The sequence below is a fragment of the Hyla sarda genome, chromosome 4, assembly GCF_029499605.1.
Source record: "Hyla sarda isolate aHylSar1 chromosome 4, aHylSar1.hap1, whole genome shotgun sequence".
NCBI lineage: Eukaryota > Metazoa > Chordata > Amphibia > Anura > Hylidae > Hyla > Hyla sarda.
The window spans coordinates 299834732-299854895 of record NC_079192.1 but is presented as its reverse complement, the minus strand read 5'-3'; the positions used below and the strand labels follow the sequence as shown (position 1 = coordinate 299854895).

At 39.2% G+C, this 20164-nt stretch overlaps 1 protein-coding gene across 6 annotated transcripts in view; it reads right to left on the bottom strand.

Annotated features, from left to right (window-relative positions):
* The window catches only part of CDHR2 (cadherin related family member 2), a 231215-nt gene that overhangs the window by 108344 nt on the left and 102707 nt on the right, over nucleotides 1-20164 (bottom strand). For all 6 annotated transcript variants that reach the window (XM_056574710.1, XM_056574708.1, XM_056574711.1 and 3 more), the window contains exons 7-9: nucleotides 9854-9943; nucleotides 1645-1785; nucleotides 1118-1261 (exon numbers count right to left, since the gene is read on the bottom strand). In XM_056574710.1, the coding sequence (XP_056430685.1) occupies nucleotides 1118-1261; nucleotides 1645-1785; nucleotides 9854-9943 (375 nt within the window). The remainder of the gene's footprint in view (nucleotides 1-1117; nucleotides 1262-1644; nucleotides 1786-9853; nucleotides 9944-20164) is intronic.

Genomic DNA, 20164 nt, shown 5'->3' with positions numbered 1-20164 from the left:
ATAGATCACAAGGTGATCACTAAAAACACAAAATTTACTATACACTAAATTTCAAAATAAAATGTACAGTATTTTATTATAGTGTTGGACAACATTTCCTCTACACAAGTTTTGAGAACACTCGCCCACTGTTTCCACCATGAGCGGTATGGCTGCAGTCCACCCTCACTCAATTAGTACACTGAGATGAAGGGAGTGATTATTAAAGGGGTACGGTCACACCCCGCTTGTGACGTCACGGCCACGCCCCCTCAATGCAAGTCTTTGGGAGGGGGCATGACATTCGTCATGCCCCCACCAATAGACTTGCATTGAGGGTGCGTTGCTGTGACATTGTGAGCGGGGCGTTGCTGTGACATCATGAGCCTCCGGCACTGCACCCGATGCTCTAAACGAACACTGAGTGCAGCAGTGAGTCCCCAGCGGCGGGACCCCCCCACGATCAGACATCTTATGCCCTATCCTTTGGATAGAGGATAAGATGTCTAGGGGCGGAGTACCCCTTTAAAGCCATGCACCTTGAACCTTTAAGGTGTTAATAATCACTCTCCTGGTCCATTTGTATTAATTGAGTAAATGTGGGCCAGATGATTTTTAATTATATAAAGCACTATAATAAAAGTTATGTTTTATTTTGCAATTTAGTGGCTGGCAAATTTAGGGTTCTAGTGATCAATTTGGGATCTATTGGATATACTGTAGTCATCATTGCTAGCGGATCATCAGTAACATCCCCACAGCGGTCTTTCCTCCCTATGGTCAGCATCTTGGTGGTCCTGTTTTTTGGTCAGAGGACAATTCTTATCTACAGCTTTTAAAATACTGCAATTCTGCCAGCAAAACTGTGTGACCTTTAACTACATATGTAACCATGGTGGGATCTGCATGTGGCAACCACATTCCTGGTTTTGGCCTACAAAAAAATATGCAAAATACTGACCTACAGTAAATACTAAATACGGAAATGGTTTACTGCCACCAATAATAATCAGCACCCCGGAACCATGGGGAACATTTGCTTGAATATCCTTCTCTCTATAAGGGTCTCATTATATGTTAAAAAGTGACAAAATAAGTTTAGCTTTCTTGGCATTCTGCATTACAGGATAGTACTTACCAATGGAGCATGTTCTAAAACGGAAGCCATATAAGGTGCACCAATAAATTCTGGATCCAAATCTGGAACGTCCCTCACTCTTACGGACACATACGCTATAGTACTTTGATATATGGTAGTATTATGCAACAGTCCTCCCTGGTCCTGTAAGTTTATAGGACAAGAAAAGGACAAGAAAATGCATTCTCAGTCTCAGAAAAAAAGTCAGGGAGATTACTTAGACTGGCATGACATACTCCAGTCATAAATAGACGTACACCTCTTAATTAATTTAACACATCCATGTGTCACAACCTTAAATCTCTACTAGATATGAGCAGACATATATTTTATCTATAATTTATGGCTCCTGTACCTTGGAAGGTCCCATACAGTAAAGCCCCACTCAAAAAAAAAAAAAAAACAAAGCGGTATGCACTAAAATCTGTATCTTAATAAATTCCACCCACCATATTTAGCAGTTAAATAAAGGTATAAACATGAGAAGAGATCGAAATGTAAGAAGCTGTCATCTATAAGAGCATTACCGTTGCATTTATAATTAACTGGTAAAAGGTGCTTTTTTCGTTGAAGTCCAAAGTACCATTCAGTTTAATATAAGCAATTTTGAAATCTGGGTCCTCTTTGGCACTAATGTAGAATAGGTCAGTGTCCGAACTTGGTATAACCTAGAAAACAAGCATAATATAGAGCATATTAATAGGTAGTGTTGAATTGTCCAAAAACTGCCCCTCCCACCTACTTTTTTCTGTGACTGTTTTTTCCCTTCAAGCTCTTCAGGGAGATGCTATGTGGACATTCCTTTCCTTGAACTATCTGCATTGTGGTGCGGTCCGCACAATACTGGGGAAAGGAATGAGATGGGGAGCCATGCTGAGAACCAATAATGAGATTTGAGGCCATGCTGGAGACTAGGAATGAGGTGGAGAAACATTCTGGGAATCAAGAATGAAATGGGGACCCATGGTAAGAAGCAGAAATAAGATTGGATGCCATGCTGGAAGCATAAATAGGACCAGGACATAGATAGGGAGTCATGCTTGACTCATTGAAAGATTTAAGGAGACCAGAAATAAAAGAAACCTGCATGGGACCAGAAAGAGATAGGCCATACTGTGGACAAGTAATAAGATGGGGAGCCATTGGATTGACTTGGAATGGGATAGGGAGCCATGCCGTGGACAAGGAATAAGATGTGAAGCCATATATTGGACCATGAATGAGTTGGGAAGCCATGCTTGGGACTAGGAATAAAATGGGAAGCCATTCTGAAAACTAAGCAATAAAGGAGAATCGGGGAGCCATAGGGAGATCATAAATGTGATGGGGAGCCATGCTGTGGACTAGGAATAAGCTGGGGAGCCATGTCTGAAACCAAGAATGAGATCGTAAACCATGCTAGGGACCAAGACAGTGTTGGAAACCAGGAATGAGATGGAGAGAAATGCTGTAGACTAAGCATGAGATGGGAGCCTAGTTGTGGAGCAGGAATACGATGGGAAGCCATGCCAAGGACCAGGTATGAGATGGTGAGCCAGGCTGGGGATCAGGGATTAGAGTGGTAGCCTTGCTTGGGACTATAAATCAGGGAAGGAGTAATGCTGGGGACAAGGAATGATAGGGGAGTCATACTGAGGACCATGAATGAGAGGGCTCACCATGCTGGTAAAGTTCCCAGTGAAAACCCCAAAACCTAACATTTATTAATATATTGTATAAAAATACACCAAATTTAAAACAAACATGACATCAAATCACCACCTCTAAAATCACTTTTAACCTGATCTATACAAATGATTAGTCAATAATTTGCCCTACAAAATTCTTATCACACTTTGGTAACAAAAATACTATTCAAACAATATTGCAGTTACCATGACCTTACACAAAAAAACACTGGCATGGAAGTTAAGCCAATATCTGAACACTGTACAAAAATTCCAAGTATGTATGGGGCTTAAGAAGTGAGCAGAAAACTAGGATCCTGAGACACCTAGTGCTATTCTATATAAAGACGAAGTGGACCATAAACCTTGACAAGGTAATCACCTTTAAAAGGGCAGCCCCAAACTTGAACCTACCCCTCCCTAGTACACCATAAGGCTCTAGGGGGACCACCATTGGGTGTTACATTTTTCCTAAAGATAGCTATCGATGGGAAAGCTATCTTTATGTGTACAATAGATAAGGTGATATCAAGGGGATATGCTATTTAAAAAAAAAAAAAAAAACACAATGCCACAATAGTCACACATACTCCTGCCAAAACCAGGAGTATATACAATAGTATGCCACCAGTGAAACTTGTGATAATATTATGCCAACAGTAAAACTTGTGCTAACCAACAGATGCCCGAACTATAATCTATATATATATATATATATATATATATATATATATATATATATATATATATATATAAAACTCAATGGCCCTTGTTTACTAAGAGTGGAGTGTAGGTTTCTTTGAGGGTTTTAATTCCCTACAATTTATTTTCCACGGTATTTACTAAGGTTTCCCTACATTTTCCACTTTCCCTACACTTTGCTTTTTTTACACATGCTCTGATCTGTCTGGTTTTCCTCAGCTGAAATCCACCACATTTTACGTGGAAACCTTAGTAAATATATTGGGTTTTTGAGAAAATGTCGGGAGCACACGCCTTTTTGGAGACCACGCCCCCTTTTCCCAGTGGCCATGCCCCTTTTTTGGGTTTTCTTAGCAAAATGGAGAGTTAGTCGGGGTTTTCTCAATTCTGACGCAAATTCGGGCGCAGACAGGGTTTCTGTCGCAAAGCGACAGAATCTGGCACACAACCCGACAAAACATGTTGGGTTTGCAATAGTAAATGAGGGCCAATGTGTGTGTGTGTGTGTGTGTGTGTGTGTGTGTATGTGTGTGTGTGTGTGTGTGTGTGTGTGTATGTTCCAGCATCACGTCCAAACGGCTAAAGATATTAACATGAAACTTGGCACACGTTACTAATATGTCAACAACAAACAGAGGATAGGTGATTTAACCCTTACTCACCCCCATTTGCCAGGGTTGGGGTTTTTGTATAAAGTCCCATACAAGTCTATGGGAAATATATGTTACTGCATAACTTCCAAACGGCTGGAGATATTTCAATAATACTTGGTCACATGTTATTTATATGTCCACTTAAAATATAGGATAGTTAATTTAACCCTTAACTACCCCCATTTGTGAGGGTCAGGGTTTTTGGGTCAGTCCCATGCAAATCAATGGGAAATGTATGTTCCTACATAACTTCCGTATGGCTGGAGATATTTCAATAATACCTGGTACACATATTAATTATATGTCAAATAAAAAGATATGATAGTTAAATTAATCATTACCTACACTCCTTTATAAAAGATAGGTTTTTGTTTCAAGTCCCATGCAAGTATATGGGACTTCCAGTACCTTACTCCACAAGCTCCGCTCTGTTTCAATCCGGCTTTAGAGCCACACCCCATCTCACAAAGACACGCCCACATTTTAAGCCCAACCCCTTTAATTCTCTACCCTTTTTGTGCATCAGTCTGGCTTGCAAATCACGCCCAGTCCCACAAAGCCACGTCCCCTTCTATTTTCAGCTTACAATATCTTCATCACAAATCAGTCCCACCTGAGGACAGGATATGAGGATGGGACATAAGCACAGGATATGAGGACATGATATGAGGATGGGATATGAGGTCAGGATGTGAGGATGGGATATAAGGACAGTATATGAGGTCGGGATATGAAGACGGGATGTGAGGAAGGGATATGAGGATGGGATATGAGGTCGGGATATGAGGACGGGATATGAGGACGGGAAATGAGGTCGGGATATGAGAATGGGATATGAGGACGGGATATGAGGATGGGATATGAGGACGGGATATGAGGTTGGGATATGAGTACGGAATATGAGGACGGGATATGAGGTCGAGATAGGAGTATGGGATAGGAAGTCAGAATATGAGGACGGCATATGTGGACGGGATATGAGATCAGGATATGAGGTCGGGATAGAAGGTTGGGATAGGAGGTCGGGATAGGTGGTCGAGATAAGAGATTGGGATAGGAGGTCGAGATATGAGGTTGGGATATGAGGACAGAATATGAGGACAAGATATGAGGTCGAGATAGGAGGTCGGGATATGAGGACAGGATGGGAGGACGGGATATGAGGTTGAGATATGGGGACGGGATAGGAGGTCAGGATATGAGGATGGGATATAAGGACAGTATATGAGGTCGGGATATGAAGACGGGATGTGAGGAAGGGATATGAGGATGGGATATAAGGATGGGATATAAGGACAGTATATGAGGTCGGGATATGAAGACGGGATGTGAGGAAGGGATATGAGGATGGGATATGAGGATGGGATATGAGGTCGGGATATGAGGACGGGATATGAGGACGGTAAATGAGGTCGGGATATGAGGATGGGATATGAGGACGGGATATGAGGATGGGATATGAGGACGGGATATGAGGTTGGGATATGAGTACGGAATATGAGGACGGGATATGAGGTCGAGATAGGAGGTCGAGATAGGAGTATGGGATAGGAAGTCAGAATATGAGGACGGCATATGTGGACGGGATATGAGATCAGGATACGAGGTCGGGATAGGAGGATGGGATAGGAGGTCGGGAAATGAGTACGGGATATGAGGTTGAGATATAAGGACAGGATATGGGGTCGAGATATGACAACAATATATGAGGACGGGATATGAAGTCAAAAGCTTCTTCCGTTGTTGGTTTACCTCCCCAAAAAGTATTAGGAAGGAAAAACTGGGCAATGCCGGTTACTTAGCTAGTATCTATATATATATATATATATATAAAACTCAATGTGTGTATGTATGTATGTGCATGTTCCAGCATCACATCCAAACAGCTAAAGATATTAACATGAAACATGTTGCTTATATGTCAACAAGAAACATAGGATAGGTGATTTAACCCTTACCCACCCCGTTTGCCATGGTCAGTGTTTTTGTTTAAAGTCCCATACAAGTCTATGGGAAACATATGTTCCAGCATACCTTCCAAACGGCTGGAGATATTTTGATAACACTTGGTCACATGTTACTTATATGTCCACTTAAAATATAGGATAGTTAATTTAACCCTTAACTATGCCCATTTGTGAGGGTCGGGGTTTTTGTTTAAAGTCCCATGCAAATCAACGGGAAATGTATGTTCCTACATAACTTCCGTACGGCTGGAGATATTTAATTAATACCTGGTACACATATTACTTATATGTCAAATAAATAAAATAAATAAATAAAAATATGTGATAGTTAAATTAACGCTTACCTACACCATTATATAAAAGATGGGTTTTTGTTTCAAGTCCCATGCAAGTAAATGGGACTTCCAGTACCTTACTCCACAAGCTCCGCTCTGCATCTCCTGGTGAATGTGTCAGTCCGGCTTGCAAGCCACTCCCCATCTCACAAAGACGGGATGGGATATGGGGTCAGAATATGGGGTCGGGATATGCAGTCGGGATATGGGGTTGGGCTATGAGGTCGGGCTATGAGGTCGAGATAGGAGGTCAGGATAGGAGGTCGGAATATGAGGATGGGATATGAGGTCGGAATATGAGGACCGGATATGAGGTCGAGATAGGAGGATGGGATAGGAGGTCGGGATATGAGGACGGGATATGAGGTCGAGACACCTGTTACGATTTCATCAGGGGAAAATAGAAATCACAGAGTGCATGATGATAGCATAATATTATCTAGTAGCCTAAAGCATAATGACATAGAGCATGGTAAGTATGAGCGGACTGCTGGCATAGCTTTATATCCTTTTGTCTGTTTTGAACACCATTAGGGTAGCTTCCTAGAAAGATATTTATACAATACCAAACTTAGTAAAAAAATTATTGAGCTACTAGGTTCAGCTAAGCAGCATTAGCAGACAACCAGAATTTTATCATTTACTCTAGTTGACATGAGTGGGTAACAGGGGCGTTGCTAGGTCTCCAAAAGACCCAGGGCTAGAGCCCATAGTCCAGCCACGCCCCCTAACCACACCTTCAGACACAGCCTAACCATGTCCTCAGACACGCTCCTAAGAGAATGCTTGAAGCATTATCAAGGACATTACTCCTCCATTCTGGTGATCAGTGGGTGTCCCAGCACGCAGACCTTACTGATCACCTAGATATCCCCTATCATGTGGATAGGAAATCATTTAAAATTTTGGAAATACCTCTTAGAGCACTGGTTAATGTGATATGATCATAAATCCTACATTTTGACGTTTGGAATTCTTTTAAGTTTACTCCGTTCACTGCGTGGGAATAAATTCAAAGATTGGACATTTATGCATGTGGCAATACCAGATATATAGTGGTTTTTTATTTTTATTATATTTTTAAATTTTTTTATTGGGAAAAGGTGACGAATTACATTTTTTTTGTGAGGTAGGGTTATATATTTTTTAAATATTTTTTTTTTCTACCTGGCTGTTAGCAAATAAAGGGGGAACATCATGCATTTTTTTAACCCCTTATGGACATGCACTGTAAATGTACGCTGCAGCGAGTAAAGTCTGACGGGAAGAGATGCTGTTCTTCCACTCTCCGTGCCTAGCTGAGCCTGAAAGCTGAAATCTTCTGAGACTGTAGCTATGCACGGAGGGTGGGAGAACAGCGGGGCTGACAGGCGCCGGGAGCATCATGTTATTTCCCAGAAGCCACATTTATTTCCCAGAAGCCAACATTTACCGTGCATGTCCCTAAGGGGTTAAAAAAAATGCATGATGTTCCCCCTTTATTTGCTAACAGCCAGGTAGAAAAAAAAATATTTTAAAAACATATAACCCTACCTCACAAAAAAAATCACTGTCTTAAAGCAGCAGTGGCAATAAAAAAAAAAAAAAAAGAACAGTGGTAGCCAGAGACCCTTATAAGATTGAGACCCAGGGCTACCGCCCCGTTAGCCCCAGCCCCCAATCACATGACAACACGTCTTAAAGGCATAACACATTTTATATACAATACTCTATATAACAAGCATAGAAGCAGATATACAAAGGAACAGGTGCAGGGGGACCCAGGGGTCACTGTATGGAGGCTGTCTTCAGTTGGGGTAGAGGATAAACCATGCCCTGGCATCACAAACACAAGGGGTAAATGCCATCTGCCCCTAGAGTAATTCCATCTGCCCTCATCACACCCTCACCACAGATGTAGGTCTGAGGGGGTAACAAATCTTTGAGAAGACTGCCAATCTGCTACCTCTAATAGGTTGCATTAGAGGGCCAGCTTTTTTCCTTCTGGAGGAGAGCGACTTATTCTTTTCCCAGAGGTGATTTGTAACTACCTATCAGACTCCTGATTTCAGGTAGTAAGGTTGAAAAAAGACACAAGTGCAATGACATAGGACTAGAACAATGTATGTCTTAGCACATACAGTAAATTATGTTTCAAGGCCTGTGTATCAAAAGATAACTATTTCTTCTTTCTACAGTTTGATCACTGCCTACTCCACATGACTGCCTTCACATGTTTACAGAAAAAGCTTGCCATTTTTTTGAGCAGATTTTTCTTTTATACAGACCAGATTCTGCGTGATGGAATTTCAGTCTACCATGCATAGTGGCCAATTTCTTTGAGAACACTTTGGATAGGGGATAAGATGTCTAGGGTCGGAGTACCCCTATAAGGACCAAGGGCGTATCTGTCCTCCCTGCTCCTGTTACCAATGTTTTAAGTGTGCTCACGAGCTATCAGTAGCCAGCACCCACGGTTAATGCCAGGCATCGCCGATCAGGCCAATGCCAGGCATTAACCCTTTAGATGCCACGATCAAAGTTGATTGCAGTGTCTAAAATGAAAGTGAAACGATTTCTTTCAGATGTTTGCTTTAACTCCGATTTATCATATTAATATGGCTTCTATGACTAGTCAGCAGTTTGTAGTATTTATTTTAATGCGCCCCTATTAAGTTTTCAAATCTTTCCCTTCATTCCAGATTTATATACAGTGATATAACTCTGGAAAAACGTATTTAGGGGAAGGAACATAAAAATGCTGTAAGATAGCACTTTAGAATGCAGGCAAACATCTCTAGTGCTTTCTCAACATGTTTCACCCCATTTATGGCCTCACAGGGTCATAGGACAAAAATGATGATGCAGGGTGTACTTCAACCTGCATATTTTAATTTAAATTCCAAGTATTGTTTTAAATAGAGGAAAAGGGTTGTCTTAACTCAATATATAATGTTCATCAGGAGTAGCAAGTCGGCATTGCCTCTGTGCAAATAAGAACATACCCCGCAGCTCCACACCATTCAATCCCAGCTTCACTGTTTCACTGTGGTGCTAAATCCAGAAGCGACTTTATCCACATGCAATATAGGGAAAAGATGGCCCTCATGTATATTCAGTGTCCAATGCGTTTCTATACATGAATATACGTGAGTGCCATATTTTCCTTATATTGCCATGTGAGTAACGCAATATATATTTTCAATTTTTGATCCATTTCAGGCTTTGACTTCAAAAACTGCATAAAAAAACTAATAGTGGTAACCTTCATTCTAACATGCTATGTGCTAAATAAATCTTATTGCTGCTATAGAATCCTAATAGTCTCTGATCAATTATATAAAAGATAATCAAAATAGGGAAACACATTTACATTTAGAATAGAGTCTTGGAGGAGTCATACAAAAGCAGAATAACATCATTTAACTTTTACCTCTTGAATTGAAAACATAACTGGGAGGAATCTGTCATTGTCATAGTCTTCTGCTGTAACCTTGCAGATCACAGTACCAAGCCCTGTATTCTGCACAAAAATACATCATTAAATAAAATGTTTTTTTTTTTTTTTTTATCATATGGCTAAACATTTCAGTAATAAAATCACCATAGGCCTGATAATGTAAAATATTTTTGATAAAATCTGTTGCTGGTGTTGTTCTTACCGTATATAAAGGGCAAAGGCTGGGTTTACATATAGTATTTTATTCAGTTTTTTAACAAAACCATTAGTAGATCCAAAACACAGAAAACGGTGCAAATCATTAAAGGGGTACTTTACTGTAAAACATTTTCTTTTAAATCAACTGGTGCCAGAAAGTTAAATAGATTTGTAAATGAGGAAAAAAAAGGGGGGGTACCAAATGCCTCTAGACTAATACCATAAAATGGTACATGATGATGGAATTACAGAAAAAATAAATAAATCGGACTGTGCTTCACTTTAAATGATGTACAAATTTAATATAAAAAATATTACAAATGAGACATATCTAATACATAAATGCCTCCTACCACAGGGCCCTTGTGGGGAGGTATGATATTTGAATACAAAGCATATATTAAAAAATTTTAAAATATAGCATGTGAATTACGTTCTACCGCTATCCCAATATATTGCAAACCGACATAGTGTACTTTTGTGCGGTACACTCCGTTCTCATGTGATTTAGAACAGCTCACAAAGTGATATAGTTACCAACTCCTAAGGGTAGTTTTGGCTGGACGTCCGAGAGATGAATATGTGAGGGCTGTGTCCAGTGCTAGCGTGCGCATACGGTGACGGGCCCGGATGCTACAGGCCAAAAAAGGTCACCGGTCACGGAGTAATTGCAGGCTCGATGGTAGATGTAGTGGAGGCTGTGTCCAGCGCTGGCATGCGCTTGCGGTGACGGGCCCGGTTGCCGCAGGCCGAAGAGAAGTCACCGGTCACGGAGTGGCTCCGGAGGTGGAAATGTACTCGGAGATAGATGGATCTTGCTCCGGAAACAAGGAAAGGAAAGCCTCGTGGAAGATCTCTCGGCGTCTGGTGGAATGGCGGATGAATTACAGCCAGGTGTAAAATCAGCAGATGATGGAGTTGTGTCGGAGGTAAGTGATGGCGGTTTGTGGATTGCGGTGGTCATGCGGTAAATATTTCTTTCTCTAGACGCGTTTCAGGGTACTTTATATATGACCCTTTCCTCAGTAGAGATATCTTTAACAGTGAAGCTCAAAGTCCTTTTATACATGTTACCTGTCTAATTGTTACAGGTGTGTTTCTGTTTAGATCTTCCGCAAATAGCGGAATGGAACGGGAAACATGGGGTTGTTTCATCTTGATAAAGCAGTGTTCACATTTAGAATCAGTATGTATGCGTTCTTATTTAAATATAGTATTATATATATTGTAAACATTGGAATGGTACATATAGCACACAGTAAGATGTACAGATAGAGTGTATAATACTGAGATAGAGATATTGACAAAAATAAAAATAAATAAAAATAATAATAATAAATATAAAAATAAAAAATAAATAAATAAAAATATAATAGAATAATAAATGTAAAAATAAGGATGATAATAATATAAAAAATAAAATATAGAAGTAGAAATAAATGAAAATGAAAATAAGATTAGAAATAAAATAGAAAAATACAAAAAAATAAAAAAGGGGGTAATAAATAAAAGGATGTAAAATAAATATAAAATAGGTGCATAAGTAAAATAAAATGCTATAGATTTACATGAAAATAATTAGTGTACAGGAAGGTTGAAGGATGGCCAGTCACGCAGAACAAAGATAGAGTGGGTCCGACCCCTCCATGGGGGCCCCCAAGTAGAAAAGGGGAGCCTCCATGGGGAGAGCGGGACACACTCTACAGAAATCCAAAAAGTTCAAAATTCGAGTTCAGGCCATTCGGCTCTAGAGAATTAAATTCATAAATCTTCTGACTTTCAGCCTTAGACATTTTAACAATGAAGCTGTCTCCTCTCCAATCTTTCTTAATAGTTTGTAAGCCTGTGTAGAAGAAGGTAGTAATTTCTTTATTATGAAATTTTTCAAAATGGGCTGATAAAGGGTGTTTTAGGTTTCCATTTTTTATGTTTGTTAAGTGTTCAGCAATTCTAGTCTTTAATGGTCTTTTTGTTCTCCCAATGTATTGTTTCATACATCCACACTGTATCAAATATAGTACTCCACTTGTATGGCACGAAATGTGTTCTTTAATGATCCATTTAAAGTCAGTAGTACATGATGAAATTTCTGTCGTTTTTTTAGGGCCCTTCACTTTCATACAGTTGGGGCATATTCCACATCTAAAAAAGCCTTTTGTGTTTAGCCACGTCTCAGACATATTATGAATTTTTATGGGTGGTTTTATACTTGGTGCAATCGTTATCCCCAAATTGGGGGCCTTTTTATATACAATGGGGGCTCGGTCTGGCAGCAATCCTCCTATATCCTTATCTTGTTTAACCATATACCAGTGCTTATTGATGATTTGTTCAATTTTTTTATATTCATAATTATAAGGTAAAATTAATTTAATTGAATGTTCAGTGGATATAGTGTCATTATCTTTTGGTGTAAAAAATGTGGTTCTATCTAGAAGTTTAACATGATTAAGGGACTGGGTTAAAAGTGTGTCCGGATAATTTTTGTCTTTGAAAAGAGAAGTCATATCTTCTGCTTCTTCCAAAAAAGTATTGTTCGATGTACAGTTACGTTTTAAACGGCGAAACTGTCCTTTAGGGATATTTGTAAGCCAACTAGACAGGTGGCAACTTGTATAGTCGATATAACTGTTTTTCGTAGTAGGTTTCTTATAAGTATTGCAATTTAATCTAGTTTTATCCGGACTCACTTTGATCTCTAAGTCAAGAAAGGTGATAGATTGTGTGCTAATGTGTGAGGTAAAGTTGAGAAAGTGACTATTAGTGTTTAAATTATTAATAAATAATTCTAAATCTGTGATGGACCCATCCCAAATTAAAATAATATCATCGATATAACGTCTCCAGAGCACCAGATTTGCGCCAAGGTGGGGGGTGATGGTATCCTCTTCCCAAGATGCCATAAACAAATTAGCATAACTTGGCGCAAATCTGGTGCCCATCGCGGTACCGATTAACTGTAAAAAATAATCACCATTAAAGTAGAAATAATTGTGAGTAAGAATGAAATTAATAGCTGTGAGGATAAATTCAATCTGTGGGGGTTTGTGATTGTGTTTGAGTAAAAATTTCTGAGTTGCTGCCAGACCTAAATTGTGGCGTATATTTGTATAGAGAGATGATACATCCAGAGTGGCTAAAATATGATTATCAGACCAGTTAAATGATTCAATAATTTTGACAATTTGGGTGGTATCTTTAATATAAGATTTGGTACTTTGTACTATATCTTGTAAAAATTTGTCTACATATTGGGACAGGTTTGAAGTCATAGACCCAATCCCAGATATGATAGGTCTACCCGGAGGGCTAATTAAGCTCTTATGTGTCTTGGGTAGACAGTAAAAAACAGGAAGTCTCTCATGAGTGCTCAAGATGAATTTATATTCGTTATCATTGAGGATATCTTCCTCTAAAGCTTTTTTACAGATATTTAATAATTGAGCACTGTATTCTGCAGTGGGATCCTTTGTTAATTTTTTATATGTCGTACCATCATTCAACTGTCTTTGACATTCGTTTATATAGTCTTTTGTATTTAAAATCACAATACCTCCTTCCTTGTCGGCGGGACGTATTGTGATTTCATTATTGGCCTGTAGTTCTTGAATTGCTTTCTTTTCTGCAAAATTGATATTAGATTTTTGTTTGTGGCTGTATTTTAGTTGTCTAATATCTTTTTCTACTAGATTTTTAAAAGTCACAATATCTGGACTCATCATATTTTTTGGATAGAACCAAGATTGTGGTTTAAGATTCGTGTGTACAAATTCCGTAGGTTTGGATTCATATTGAAAAGGGTGTTTAATGAAGTATTTTTTTAAACAAATAGTTCTAATAAATTTTTCAAGACCGACATACGTGTCGAATTTTTTTAAAGGATAAGATGGAGCAAATTTTAAGCCCTTATTCAACAATTTAGTCTGGGCAGGAGTTAGAGTATGGTTGCTTAAATTAATAATAACATTGTCTATTGGTGTGGATGTGTCTTTCCTATTTTCTGAGGTGGTTGTGATAGATTTTCTAGTTCTAAATTTTCTTCGTGTCCTCTTTTTTTGGGGGGGGTTCGGTGTTGCAATTGGTTCTATGTGGTTTTTCCCAGGTATGGGATGCATCTCCACTGTTACTGTCTGTGTTCTCTGTGTTGGTCCTGTTGGTTGTTGTCGGTGTGTTTGGTACTGATTGTGTCTGTATGGAGATTGTGGGTATTTTCTCCACTTGGGGGAGTAGTGTTGTGTTTGATAAGTGTAGTGAGATTGGTGATGGTTGGTATAAGGAGGATATTTCTTTCTGGTGTATGGAGATGGGTTTTGTGTGTAATTGAGATTGGTCTGAGGGTGTTCTTCCCCAAAAAAATGTTTTTTATCTGTCAAAGGGGCATATCTGTTCTGAGTGTTGATATTGTAAGTGGTTACTTTCTCTGATGTGGCTGATCTAGAAGGTTTAATCGTGGTTTGCCATAAGAGTTTTTTTGTTTTTCTACTGATAATTTCTTCTTCTAATCTATCCAATTTTTTACATAAATATTCTTGTTGTTTAAGATATTCCGGGGATTGGTCATATTGGTCTACTAGACTATTGGTCTACACACTTTTAACCCAGTCCCTTAATCATGTTAAACTTCTAGATAGAACCACATTTTTTACACCAAAAGATAATGACACTATATCCACTGAACATTCAATTAAATTAATTTTACCTTATAATTATGAATATAAAAAAATTGAACAAATCATCAATAAGCACTGGTATATGGTTAAACAAGATAAGGATATAGGAGGATTGCTGCCAGACCGAGCCCCCATTGTATATAAAAAGGCCCCCAATTTGGGGATAACGATTGCACCAAGTATAAAACCACCCATAAAAATTCATAATATGTCTGAGACGTGGCTAAACACAAAAGGCTTTTTTAGATGTGGAATATGCCCCAACTGTATGAAAGTGAAGGGCCCTAAAAAAACGACAGAAATTTCATCATGTACTACTGACTTTAAATGGATCATTAAAGAACACATTTCGTGCCATACAAGTGGAGTACTATATTTGATACAGTGTGGATGTATGAAACAATACATTGGGAGAACAAAAAGACCATTAAAGACTAGAATTGCTGAACACTTAACAAACATAAAAAATGGAAACCTAAAACACCCTTTATCAGCCCATTTTGAAAAATTTCATAATAAAGAAATTACTACCTTCTTCTACACAGGCTTACAAACTATTAAGAAAGATTGGAGAGGAGACAGCTTCATTGTTAAAATGTCTAAGGCTGAAAGTCAGAAGATTTATCTGTATATCTGTAAGATCTATCTGTACATCTTACTGTGTGCTATATGTACCATTCCAATGTTTACAATATATATAATACTATATTTAAATAAGAACGCATACATACTGATTCTAAATGTGAACACTGCTTTATCAAGATGAAACAACCCCATGTTTCCCGTTCCATTCCGCTATTTGCGGAAGATCTAAACAGAAACACACCTGTAACAATTAGACAGGTAACATGTATAAAAGGACTTTGAGCTTCACTGTTAAAGATATCTCTACTGAGGAAAGGGTCATATATAAAGTACCCTGAAACGCGTCTAGAGAAAGAAATATTTACCGCATGACCACCGCAATCCACAAACCGCCATCACTTACCTCCGACACAACTCCATCATCTGCTGATTTTACACCTGGCTGTAATTCATCCGCCATTCCACCAGACGCCGAGAGATCTTCCACGAGGCTTTCCTTTCCTTGTTTCCGGAGCAAGATCCATTTATCTCCGAGTACATTTCCACCTCCGGAGCCACTCCGTGACCGGTGACTTCTCTTCGGCCTGCGGCAACCGGGCCCGTCACCGCAAGCGCATGCCAGAGCTGGACACAGCCTCCACTACATCTACCATCGAGCCTGCAATTACTCCGTGACCGGTGACCTTTTTTGGCCTGTAGCATCCGGGCCCGTCACCGTATGCGCACGCTAGCACTGGACACAGCCCTCACATATTCATCTCTCGGACGTCCAGCCAAAACTACCCTTAGGAGTTGGTAACTATATCACTTTGTGAACTGTTCTAAATCACATGAGAACGGAGTGTACCGCACAAAAGTACACTATGTTGGTTTGCAATATATTGGGATAGCGGTAGCTATATTTTAAAAATTTTTAATATATGCTTTGTATTCAAATATCATACCTCCCCACAAGGGCCCTGTGGTAGGAGGCATTTATGTATTAGATATGTCTCATTTGTAATATTTTTTATATTAAATTTGTACATCATTTAAAGTGAAGCACAGTCCGATTTATTTATTTTTTCTGTAATTCCATCATCATGTACCATTTTATGGTATTAGTCTAGAGGCATTTGGTACCCCCCCTTTTTTTTCCTTATATATTATTTTGTACTAGTATTTTTTTGGTGTAAATACTTTCCATTTAGCCTCGATTAATTTATATTGTGAGCTGCACATACCCCAATTTTTTTAGATTTGTAAATTAATTCTATTTAAAAATCTTAATCCTTCCAATACTTATCAGCTGCTGTATACTACAGAGGAAGTTCTTTTCTTTTTGAATTTCCTTTCTGTCTGACCACAGTGCTCTCTGCTGACACCTCTGTATGTTTTAGGAACTGTCCAGAGTAGGAACAAATCCCCATAGCAAAACTCTCTTACTCTAGACCGTTCCTAACATGGACAGAGGTGTTAGCAGAGAGCACTGTGGTCAGACAGAAAGAAAGAACTTCCTCTGGAGCATTCAGCAGCTGATAAGTACTGGAAGGATTAAGATTTTTTAATAGAAGTAATTTACAAATCTGTTTAACTTTCTGACATCAGTTGATTTAAAAGAAAATGTTTTCCAGTGGACTACTCCTTTAAGTTTTAGAATTTCTCGGCGTCTGTTCTACTGCAGGGAATAAAATATTTGCTCATGAGTTTGCATATACATTACAACTGATTCGTGGTGGTCTCAGGTTTGGCATGGACTGAACTATTCATGGAAAAAGACTCCCCTATTGGGAGTGTTTTGTCCCCAATTGTTCTCTGTTGGGTGTGTCCGCGTCCACTATTGGGAATGTCCCCTATTCGGAGGGTGCAAATACATTAAGTCGTATGGGACTCTGCCGAGGAATTAAAAGCTGTCCACTATTGGGAGCTTTCCCCTATTGGGAGGTGTCTACTAAGGGATATTTCACTGTAACAGTAATATAATTTTTGAATGATGTAGTAAATAGAGTAAAAGTCATAAGTTTACATACACCTTACCCACATCAATTAAAACTTTGTTTTTCCCTATTTCTGACATTTAATCCTAGTACACATTCCCTCACTTAGGTAATTTAGGACCACTTTATTTTAAAAATGTGAAAATCTAGAATAATACTAGAAACAATTTATTTAAAGGGGTTGTGCGCTGCCCTGACTTTCGGAGCTCCGCTCACAGTGTCCGGAAGTTCATTACTCCGAACGCTGTGTGCGGGCTTACGTGTTCGTGGCCACCGGGTGTGATGTCACGCCCGGCCCCTCGCAACGTCTCGCCAGCCCCCTCAACGAAAGTCTATGGGAAGTTGGCGCAACCGCTGTCACGCCCCTTCCCATAGACTTTGGTAGAGGGGGCGGGCGTGACGTCACGAGGGGGCGGGTGTGACGTCACGAGGGGGCGGGCACGACGTCACGAGGGGCCGGGCGTGACGTCACGCCCGGCGGAAGCCCGACGGAAGCCCGCACACAGCGTTCGGAGTAATGAACTTCCGGACACTGTGAGCAGAGCTCGAAAGTTAGGGCAGCGCACAACCCCTTTAAGCTATGTTCACATTTGCGCTAGAGCGAGATCTGAACAGACAAAAAAATTCTGCAAGCAGTAGTTTTTAAAAAGTTGTGTCCAGCTAAATAAACAAATCCTACCAGACAGACCCCAATTATGTCAATTGGAAACATCGGGATCCATTGGTGTCCACTAGGCAACAAAGCATCCGCCTCTTTTTTCTGTCTCCAAACAGTCTGTGACTGTTTTTTTTATTATTATTATTTTTTTCTGCTGCTACTGCTTACGAATATTCATTTCTCTCCAACCAGCCCCCTCAGAATATGTAAAAATTACCTGTGGTCAGTCCCAAAAAAATGTTTTACATCATGCTATAGCTCCGGATGCCCTGATTTCAATGGTATTTTTTACTTTCTTGCTACTACCCCAGTTGTCGAAATATAGGAGTTTTACTATTTGGTTGCCTGTCTGTACTTTTCACTGAATGAGTGGGAAATTTGTTGCAAAATACAGTGTGATTGATAGGCCTAGAGGGTTGTGATTGGGAGCTTCATAATCACATACCCCCTGAACATAATTTATTCTCTCTGTCTCATACTCAAACCTCGAGTCTGATTCACACACCTTTGGTAACAAAGTTCCCATTCATCTGACAATTCAGTAAAAATTGCAGATAGTCAATTAAATATTTTAATTCATATAGCTTGATAACTGAGGGTAATAAAAAAAAAACACAGAAGGACTACAAAGTGCATTAATGGAAAGTTAAAAATGGTATAAAATACTCCTCAATCAACTAATCTTTCATGTAATGCAATGTATATGTTTAAGAGAATCAATGGTTGGTCAGATAAAAATCCAACATAATCAAATGAACGTGTCCACCTTAAAGGGGTAATCGGATTTTAAAATGACCTTTGTTTAGAAAGATCTCCAAAAAATTTGTTGTTTAAAGGTCATACCACTGCTGAAACCTCCAGTGATCAGATGTGGGAGAACCCAGGCTGAAATTCAGTTCTACTGCAGTCCCATCTCAGGAAAAAATATTACTTTACATCAATGGCTTCCCCGGGTATCCTCTCACTAATCTGGCTTATTGATGCAATTTTTAAAACTAGTGATTCCCCTTTCTTAAAGGGGTTATCCAGAAAATGTATATATATATGTATATATATATATATATATATATATATATACACACACATATATATATATATATATGTATACTGGCTCCAGAAAGTGAACAGATTTGTAAATTACTTCTATTAAAAAATCTTAATTCTTTCAGTACTTAAGAGCTGCTGAAGTTGAGTTGTTCTTTACTGTCTAAGTGCTCTCTGATGACACCTGTCTCAGGAACTGTCCAGAGTAGAAGCAAATCCCAATAGCAAACCTCTTCTACTCTGTGCAGTTCGCGAGACAAGCAGAGATGTCAGCAGAGAGCATGTTGCCAGACAGAAAATAACAACTCAACTTCAGCAGCTGATAATTATTGGAAGGATTAAAAAATTTTAATAGAAGTAATTTACAAATCTGTTTAACTTTCTGGAGCCAGTTGATATAAAAAAAAAAAAAAAAAAAAAAAAAAGTTTTTTCCTAGAATACCCCTTTAACTTTGAACTCTCTAGTAAGCTCCTGTATATGAAAAAGGATTTTCTAAACTATTAATCTATTTTAGGATAGGGTAACATGTGTTGTATTTTGCTGAGTTTTTTCTGCAGCTGATGTTATTATCCATCGACTTCAATGAGTAGGAAAATATGCAGCAAAATACGGCACGTGTGATCCTACCCTTAACCACTGAAGGACTCAGGGCATACCTCAACGCGATGAGTCCACTCCTGGTCTATAACGCGGGGCCACAGCGTCATAGCGGGTCAGGCCCGTGGCTAATAGCATGGCACTGATCACGGTGCCGCGCTATTAACCCTTTAATTCAGATTTGATTGCCAAGTCTAAAGTGAAAGTAAAGTACTGCCGGTTTGCTCAGTGGGCTGTTCGGGACCACCGTGGCAAATTCGCTGCGTGTCCAATCGCTGAATGTCTGCTCAGTGCCTGAGATCCATGCATGAGCAGTCAAGCGGCAGAATCATTGATCAATGTTATCCTATGGGATAACAATGATCAATGTAAAAGATCAATGTGTGCAGTGTTATAGCCCCCTATGGGAGCTATAACATTGCAAAAAATAAGTGAAAAAAAAAAGTTAATAAGGATCATTTAACCCCTTCCCTAACAAAAGTTTGAATCACCCACCTGTTCCCATTTAAAAAAAAAAAAGGGTAAATAAAAATAAACATGTGGTATCGCCGGGTG